The sequence below is a fragment of the Eucalyptus grandis genome, chromosome 8 (assembly GCF_016545825.1).
Source record: "Eucalyptus grandis isolate ANBG69807.140 chromosome 8, ASM1654582v1, whole genome shotgun sequence".
NCBI classification, from domain to species: Eukaryota; Viridiplantae; Streptophyta; class Magnoliopsida; order Myrtales; family Myrtaceae; genus Eucalyptus; species Eucalyptus grandis.
This window is the reverse complement of record NC_052619.1, coordinates 28,597,265-28,606,827: the sequence shown is the minus strand read 5'-3', so window position 1 is coordinate 28,606,827 and position 9,563 is coordinate 28,597,265. Positions and strand designations below refer to the sequence as shown.

The 9,563-nt window shown below is 36.9% G+C and overlaps 1 protein-coding gene across 1 annotated transcript; it reads left to right on the top strand.

Annotated features, from left to right (window-relative positions):
- The first annotated feature begins 663 nt into the window (after positions 1 to 663).
- Positions 664 to 1,886, top strand: LOC104416603. The gene is made up of 2 exons (XM_039299815.1): positions 664 to 1,413; positions 1,533 to 1,886. Exons 1-2 carry the CDS (start codon positions 664 to 666, stop codon positions 1,884 to 1,886), a joined length of 1,104 nt encoding a protein of 367 aa, XP_039155749.1.
- Positions 1,887 to 9,563: the final 7,677 nt, after the last annotated feature.

Genomic DNA, 9,563 nt, shown 5'->3' with positions numbered 1-9,563 from the left:
ACAGAGGTCTTCAATTTATCCATTGGAAACCTTCAAGAACAATCATCTAGCCTTTTGAGAGTCATTGGAGTGCTTGATTAGAATTAGGATTAATCCTACAGTCGCTTCCTCTGATCGACACAAGTTTCTCAAAATGGTTTCTGTTGGATATTTCAATAATATTTTGAAATATTTACAATAATAACTTCGATAATAGTTATGACCGCATTGAAGACCATCATTATTTTTAACGGTTTCTTAACGGTCATACAACGGCTTTCCAATTGTTTTGTAACATTTAATTTATTTCTCAAATAAATCATTCATTATTTTACACCGGCTCTTTTAACGGCTCTATTTTGTTTGAATATAAAATCTCATAAGGCAATCCTAAAAAAGACACACTGAATGAAAAGAGAATATTCTTTTTTTTTTTTTAATCTTTCCTTTCCTTTTCCTTACTGGGTTATACACAGACGTTGTTTCTATTCCTTCTAATATTCAATGCGGAATATAGAAGAAGGACTGTTGTATCTTGGGAGGATAGCCATCAGAAGCATATCACGTTGAGTTTCACACTCCAAGGGGCGGAATTACCCTTAAGGACAGTGCTTACGCTTGCACGCCTCAGACAAATTTATTTGTTCTCATCAGTTTTTTTCCAACAATCTTAAGGATAATCCCATGGAGCATCAAGTTGATACTGCTGCTGATGCCTCAATCTCCACCAGTCCAATTGCACTACCACCACTACCACACATGTCCTATGCCAAACCATTCCCTGACATATCGAAGATCGAAGTTTTCAATGGCAACAATTTCATAAGGTGGCAAGAAAGGGTTTTCTCTATCCTAGATGTGCACGGCGTGGCTTTCGCACTTACGGAGGTTGAACCAATTGATAACAAGCTTCGAGATCAATGGATACACACTAATAAGGTATGTAGGCACACAATTATTAGTACTCTTTCTAATGAATTGTTTGATGTCTACTGTCTGTACAAGGAAGCAAAACAAATATGGGACTCCATGACTGCAAAGTACACTGCCAAAGATGTGGGCAGACAAAAATTTGTAATCGGAAATTATTATCGATGGGAAATGTCCGATGATAAGGAGATCAAGACACAAATCAATAAATATCACAAGCTAGTGAAGGACTTGAAGGCAGAAAACATCAACTTACAAGAAGAATTTCTTGCGGGCCTGCTGATTAAAAAGTTGCCTGAGTCTTGGAATAACTACAAGCAACAACTCAAGCACAAGGACAAGCAATTGTCACTAGCCGATTTGATCGTGCATATCATCATTGAGGATAAAACTCGCAAGGAGATCAAAAATAGGTATTATAACAAAAAAAACCTTATTACAAACCCAAGGTTGCTCACCCCACCTTCAAAAAGAAAGGCTCTTGCTTTGTTTGTGGAAAACCAGGTTATTATGTAGCGCACTGCATAAAGAGAATACTGGGAAATGACAATCCTGCTAAACCAAAAGTCAATTTGGTTAAAGCAAATGACTCTAATGAAATAATTGTTGTGGTTATTTCCCAGGCCAACATTGTGGCCAATGTGAAAGAGTGGGTGGTAGACTCAGGTGCTATCAGGCATATTTGTGCGAACAAAAATGCCTTTTCCTCCTACATGCCAGTAGGGGAAGGAGAAAAAATTATTTATCTTGATGATTCAAGAACGGCTCAAGTTCTTGGGAAAGGAAAAGTTCTTCTCAAGCTCACATTCGGCAAGACTTTGGTCCTGAATGATGTATTACATGTCCCTAATATAAGGGCAAACCTGGTCTCGGTAGCACTTTTAGGAAAGGTTGGGGTGAAGGTGTCATTCAAATCTGATAAGATTGTAATGACAAAAAATAATGTCTTTGTGAAAAAGGGTTATTGTAATCAATGACTTTTTGTTCTTAACGTTTCTAATGTTATCAATGAAAATGCTACTGCTTTCGCTTACTTGGCTGAATCTGTTGATTTATGACATGGTAGATTAGGTCATCTTAGTATTTCTTACATTAAGAAAATGCAAAAACAAGGTTTAATTTCTTGAATTAAAAACCCATGTTTTAATAAATGTATAATATGTGCCAAAACAAAATTAACTAAAAAAGCCTTGTATTTCTGTAAATAGAGAATCTGATTTGTTGAGTTTAATTCATACTGATCTAGGAGATTTAAAACAAACTATGACTAGAGGAGTAAAAAATATTACGTGACCTTCGTTGATGATTATTCTAGATTTACTTAAGTTTATTTGCTTAGGCATAAAGATGAAGCTTTTGATATGTTCCTTTTGTATAAAGCTGAGATAGAAAACCAATTGAATAAAAGGATAAAAAGAATTAAATCGGATAGAGGTAGAAAATATGTATTGCTTAACGAATTTTGTGAAAAGAAATGAATAATTCATGAAACTACGCCTCCTTATTCCCCTGAATCTAATGGCATAGCTGAAAGAAAAAATAGGACTTTGAAGAGATGATGAATTCTATGCTTATTAGTTCTAATGCTCCAAATAATTTATGGGGTGAAGCTATTTTATCTGCATGCCACATCCAAAATAGAATACCTCATAAGAAAACTGGTAAAATACCCTATGAATTTTAAAAAGGTTATCGTCCTAATTTAAAATATTTGAAAGTGTGGGGGTGTCTTGCTAAGGTTATGCTTCCTAATTCTAAGAAAAGGAAAATAGGCTTTAAATCAATTGACTGCATGTTTATTGGTTATGCTGAACATAGTGTTGCATATAGATTTCTTCTATTAAAAAGTGACGTGCTTGATAATAATACTATAGTTGAGACAAAAATGCAGAATTTTTGAGCATATTTTTCCATTAAGTGTTGACAATATTTCTCCTGCACCTCTTCATAAAAATGTTTTCGAAAATTCAAATGATGAATTGAGAAGAAGCAAAAGAATAAGGAAATAAACTTCTTTTGGGAATGATTTTTATACTTATCTTATTGATAATGATCTTTTGGCTTATTCTAAAGCAGTATCTTCCTCAAAGAGCAATTTTTGGAAAGAAGCTATAAAAATCGAGATTGATTCTATCTTAGATTGATTCTATCTTACAAAATCAAACTTGGAAATTAGTTAATTTACCATCCAATGCAAAACCGATCGGTTGTAAATGGATTTTTAAAAGAAAATATAATCCTAATGGTTCTATTGATAAATATAAAGCAAGATTAGTTGCAAAAGGTTTTACACAAAAACAAAATGTTGATTATTTTGACACTTTTGCTCCAGTTACAAGAATTTTATCAATTCACGTTTTAATTGCTTTGGCTTCTATTTACAAACTTATTATTCACCAAATGGATGTTAAAACAGTTTTTTTAAATGGTGATTTGGAACAGGAAATTTACATGGTGCAACCTGAGGACTGTATATTTCCTGGCAAAGAAAACAAAGTTTGTGAACTTGTTAAATCTTTATATGACTTAAAGCAAGCGCCAAAGCAATGGTATGAGAAATTTAATGATGTTCTAATTAATAATGGATTTTTCTCTATTGGAGTAGATAAATGTGTATATACAAAAACTGTTGATGGTGAATATATAATTATTAGCTTATATGTTGATGACATGCTTATTTTTGGTACGTGTATTGATGTAGTGAATGAAACAAAATGTTGTTTGACTTCTAAATTCGATATGAAAGACATGGGGGAAGCTAATATTATTTTGAGTGTTAGAATCATAAAGAGTGATAGTGGCCTAATGCTTACTCAAGCACATTATGTGGAGAGGCTATCTAAAAAATATGATCACTTTGATGTCAAACCTGTTAATACTCCTTATGATTCTAATATCCAATTAATGAAAAATAAAGGAGATGGGGTCGCTCAGTCTAAGTATGCTCAAATTATTGGGAGTTTGATGCATTTGATTAATTTTACTCGACCTGATATAGCTTATGCTATATGTAAACTGAGCAGATATACACAAAATCCCAATGATGATCATTGGACTACTTTGAGTAGATTAATGAAATATTTTAGAGGAACCATGAATTATGGTATTTTATATAGTGGATTTCCCGCTGTATTAGAATGATACAGTGATGCTAATTGGATTTCGGATTCAGATGAGACAAAATCCACTAGTAGATATGTGTTCACCCTTGGTAGAAGTGCTGTAACTTGGAAGTTAGCCAAACAAACAATAATTGTTAAATCCATCACGGAGTCAGAGTTTGTGACTCTAGACTTGGCTGGCAATGAGGCTAAGTGGTTAAGGAACCTCTTAGCGGATATTCCTTTGGGAATGAAACCGACACCTTCTATGTCTATGCACTGTGATTGCCAAGCGGCAATAGCCATTGCAAAGAATAAAACTTTCAATGGTAAAAATAAACACATCTGATTGAGACATGATGTAGTAAAGCAGCTACTTAAAGATTGAATTATATCCATCGATTTTGTAAAGTCAGAAGTGAATTTGGCCGATCCTCTAACTAAACCTGTGGGAAGAAAATTAATTTATGATACATCGAGAGGAATGGGACTTAAGCCAATTAAGGAAAAGCAACAGTGATGGTAACCCAACCTATGTGATTGGCGATCCCATGAATTAGGTTCATATGGGTAATAACAAGTTACTTGTTGTTCTAGTGATGCACTATTAAAAATTATTGTCCATCCTAAGATGAGAATGGTGCAAAACTACAAGGAAAAAAGAGGTTGAGCCAAGCTCTTAATGAAATTTCATAGCCATTATTGGTGGTGTATTAAGCTGCAGAATACACTTGATGGAATCACCTATATAAGTGTGGAGTGGGGCCACTCCTATGAGAATTTTTAGCGAAAATCTCTAAAACACTTATGAATAAACCAAGCACGCGCATGGCCTATTAGCGCAAAACTGCGTTGAACAACAAAGTTTGTGGAAGTGCAATGTGATTGATGAAAATTATAATTCACAAAAGAAATTTTTTGTTTATAGAAGTTTCAAATTTCACCAATAATTTCGTGGATTATATTTCATTTTTCTAAGGCTGGTTCATAGCCTAACAAGCATCGATTCCGATGCATTACACTCCAATAACCTAGCATCATATTAATTTTATTTTCAAAATCTTTTGAAATATGTGGGGGATTGTTGGATATTTCAATAATATTTTGAAATATTTACAATAATAACTTCAATAATAGTTATGACCGCATTGAAGACCATCATTATTTTTAACGGTCACATAACGGTTTCTTAACGATCATACAACGGCTTTCCAATCGTTTTTTGTAACGTTTAATTTATTTCTCAAATAAATCCTTCATTATTTTACAACAGCTCTTTTAATGGCTCTATTTTGTCTGAATATAAAATCTCATAAGGCAATCTTAAAATGACACACCGAATGAAAATAGAATACTCTTTTTTTTTTTTTTTTGAAATCTTTCATTTCCTTTTCCTTGTTGTGTTATACACAGACGTTGTTTCTGTTCCTTCTAATATTCAATGCGGAATATAGATTAATGTCTATTGTATCTTGAGAGGATAGCTGTCGAAGCCTATCGCACCGAGTTTCGCACTCCGAGGGGTGGAATTATCCTTAAGGATAGTGCTTACGATTGCACGTCTCAGACAAATTTATTTGTTCTCATCAGTTTTTTCCTACAGTTTCTACTAGACCTGTCTTGTCTTTGACGCCAAAATTAAAAAAATAAAAATAAAAATAATAAAAAGCATGTCAACTGCTTTTCTCATGCCTCACCTGGCTTTCAACTGCGCAATTCAAGACCGCAACAACTATCTTCTGGACTATCTACAGTCATCGTCTTTGTCTATCTTACCATCATCAAAGCCAATACATCAAACATCGCTATTCGATACCTCACCATCAGCAAGTGTAGATTGTGAGTGACTTGGTTGAACATCTTCAATGATGATAACAACCAAAGTGGCGTGTCTCGACAGTCCACCGATCCTTTTGTTTCTATCAATATCCAAAGACTTCCAAGAATACTTTCCTCAATAGAAGTACCTCGAGCAACCATTCTAATCAGTGCTTGTTCTTTTTTTTTTTTTGGTCGGTAATCGGTGCTTGTTCACTTAAATAGTTATAGGCTTGATTCTAGTCTTTACTGATGCAAAAGAACCACTAATAACTCAAAGTTACCATTTGTATGCATCTTGAAATTTTATTACCTGAGACAATTTGGTAATCATCAAATTCATAGGGACATTTTCCTAACAAGTATATCATAAATCACATTGCTTTTTGAATAGTCTAAATTTTTTAAAATAAGTAAAAGAACAATCAATTATAGGAATAGAAAAAGATAAGATGGAGATAATGACTTTTAAAGCTAAAGTAGTAGTGGTCTTGATTTTTAACTTTCACTTCAATAATTAGATAACATGTTTTCCTTTAATGTTTGGGCCTATTGGGCTTAGCTTATGCATCGTGGCTACTTTTGCTTTTATGTAGACTTGTGTTATTGTTATGTCAAGAAAAATGACCACCTTTTCAATGTCACGGGTAAGGGATAAATTTAGTCAATGAGAGCAGAATTTAGTGTATAGTAAAAGTCATCAATAAAAAGAACAATCAACAACATGATGAGTAGTGATATTTATGGGTAAAAGAATGTTTCAAGTTCCATAACTTGGCATAAAGGGACACTTAAGTGCCATAACTTATGAAATGTATACTTAAGTGTCACATTCGAAGAAAAACGGATCACTTAAGTGCCACTCCGGCCAAAGTCCAATCAAAAGCTAACGTGACATTTTTCCGGCGAAGCAAGCCTAAACGACACCGTTTTGCACGCCGACACGATCAAATAATGCAAAAACGGCGTCGTTTTGGGCTAACGTGATAAAAAAATAATATAAAAATTAATTAAGTTTAGTTGAAATATTAAAAAATAATAGTTTTAAAATTAAATTTAGTTAAAATATTAAAAAATAATAATTTTAAAATTAAAAAAATATATTTAAAAAACGGGGGAGGTGGCTGAGGGCTCAGCCATTCACCGCCGCCTCCTTATCGTCGTCGGGAAGGGCCGGTGAAGGAGGGGAGGCTAGGGGCCGGCGACCCAGGCCGGCCGGCGACAAGGGCTCGCGAGCCCTTGCCCCAAATCGGGCGAGGTTGGCAGCCCTCGACCAAATCTATGGCGAGTGGCGAGGGGTCGGTGGCCCTCGCCCGGCCGGTGACCACCGGTGGGCGGTGGCCCTTGGCCCGGCCGGGCGAGGCCGCCGACCCTCGCCGGATCTAGGCGAGGGTTGCAACCCGCCCCCGATCTAGGGCAAGGGCTCGCAAACCCTCGCCGCCGGTCGACTAGCAACCCGGCCGACCCTCCCCCTCCGTCGTCGGCCCTTCCCGGCAACGGCAAGGGAGGCGAGGGCGGTGGCTGAGGGCTTTTCTTTTTAATTTTTTAATTTTTAATTTTAAAATTATTATTTTTTTAATGTTTTAACTAAATTTAATTTAATTATTTTTTATATTATTTTTTTATCACATCAGCCCAAAACAACGCCGTTTTACATTATTTGTATGTTAAAAAACGGCGTCGCAAGGCTCGGCTTCATTGGAGAAATGCCACGTATGCAATTTGACCGGATTGGCACTCAAGTGATGCTCGATTTTGACACTTAAATATACATTTCGTAAGTTATGATACTTAAGTGTCCCTTTCTGCTAAGTTATGGCACTCTAGGGATCCGCGTGTTGATATTTGCGGATATTTAAGCTCTTTTAGATAAATGTTAACAACTTGAAGAGCATCAACAATCTATGGAGTTATTAATAGCAAATGCCAATTATATGGGATGAAGTCATCGACATCAATAGCAACATGTAACCATCTTGTAGCAATATGTTCGGATATTTGAGCTTTTTGTGGGTGAATATTGTTGTAACATCAAGTTCGATGATACTTAATTTTCGCAAAGGATGTTTTTAAATGATCTATTCATCTCCCTCTAGGTGATATTGATAGCCTACCTTAATTGCTTCAACGAAGGATTGCCGTATTAAATCGTGCAAATGAATCATACTTGTATGGCCAGTGTACAATTTGATTGGCAGAGGCTGCCTTGAATATAGGCGTTGTTTATCCTTAAGATACATTTGAAAGCAGAATCAGCTGTGAATTCAAATTCATAAATAACATGCATCTAAAACAGCTTGTGTAAATAAAATTTACATAGAACGTGTCTACTATAGAATTTGGAACGCTTCAAATATCGAACTTAATTTGCAATACACGACGACATATTGATAATGGATAAATACCAAGTAAATACAACAATGCCTGGAAAAGAGGATCAATCCTGATCCACGTCCATTCTTCGTCAATTATCTTGCGTTGCCTGCATATTTGGATAGAAAATTCGTCTTAACATTGAAGAAAAAGAATAGTCACGTTAATATCGAATATGCGACAATTCATGGGCAGCCTCTGTCTCTCATTTCTCTCCGGTCTCTTATTTATCAATCCGCCTACACATCTACGTCGCAAGATTACCTGTTGATAAACTTAATGAAAATGGAGCATATAAACGAGGAAATGCATGTGAAAAACAAAGCGTAAAATTGATGAAATACTACTACCTGCGCAGCCGAAGAAGAGGTCACCAATTGCTCCTCTTTGATGAATCCTCGTCGGGGCAATCCATCTTTGATGTTCTTCACCAATTCTTCCTTCACTTTAATCAAACGAATTTGTTTCAGGGATTCAATATGATCCAATGAATAAATCGAAGTTAGGCGTCCACATCTCTTGATCTCCAGCTCTTCCAGGCAGCAAAGAGCGGTTTTGTCTACATCAGCTTCTTTCACTCCCTCTAACTTCCACAATTTCAGGACGCGAAGGCATGGGAATGAGGATGCGCGACACCACAATTTTCGACCGTTATAAGACCCCGCGAATAAGTTGAGAATTTCCAAGCTCTCAAACTTTCCTAGGACCTCCATCGGATCAGCATCTAGTCCGGACAGGGACAAGGTAAGGATTTTCAGCTTCCGAGGAAGGTGCCCCAAGTTGGCTTTAGGCAAGCCCCCGAGCAAGTACAGCTCTGAAATCGACTCGAGTCCCGTCATGTTACTTAAGTTGAGATCCGAGGGCTGACCGAAGAGATCCCTGGATCTCAGCTTCAGGGATCGAAGCATCGTGAGCTTCAAAATGCACTCGGTGGCTTCCTTCACCGCTGGAGAATTACAGGTCAGTCCCAATTTCTCGAGCCTGCTCAATTTACTAAGCACGTCGAGCATGGGACTCTTAGCAGCTCCAACACATAACCCCCATAAGGTTTGAAGATTGTTCGGGTACTCTGCCGACGGTGCACGATGATTGGTGGACTTATCGAAGCATACCTCGTTCATGTACAGGTGCTGGAGGGACTTCGCCTTCCAAATCGGACTTGGCAAATTCCTAACGTTAGTGTGCTTCAGATCCAACGTCTCGAGGCGGGACATGTTCCCAACCGATTCAGGGATCGAATCAAGGACCGTCCATCGCAATCCCAAGTACCTCAAGTTCAGCAGTACATTGCCAAGTCCAGCCGGGAGCGATGGCTTGTACACCCCCTCCAGATCAAGCACCCTGAGCAGACAAGAGCCTGCC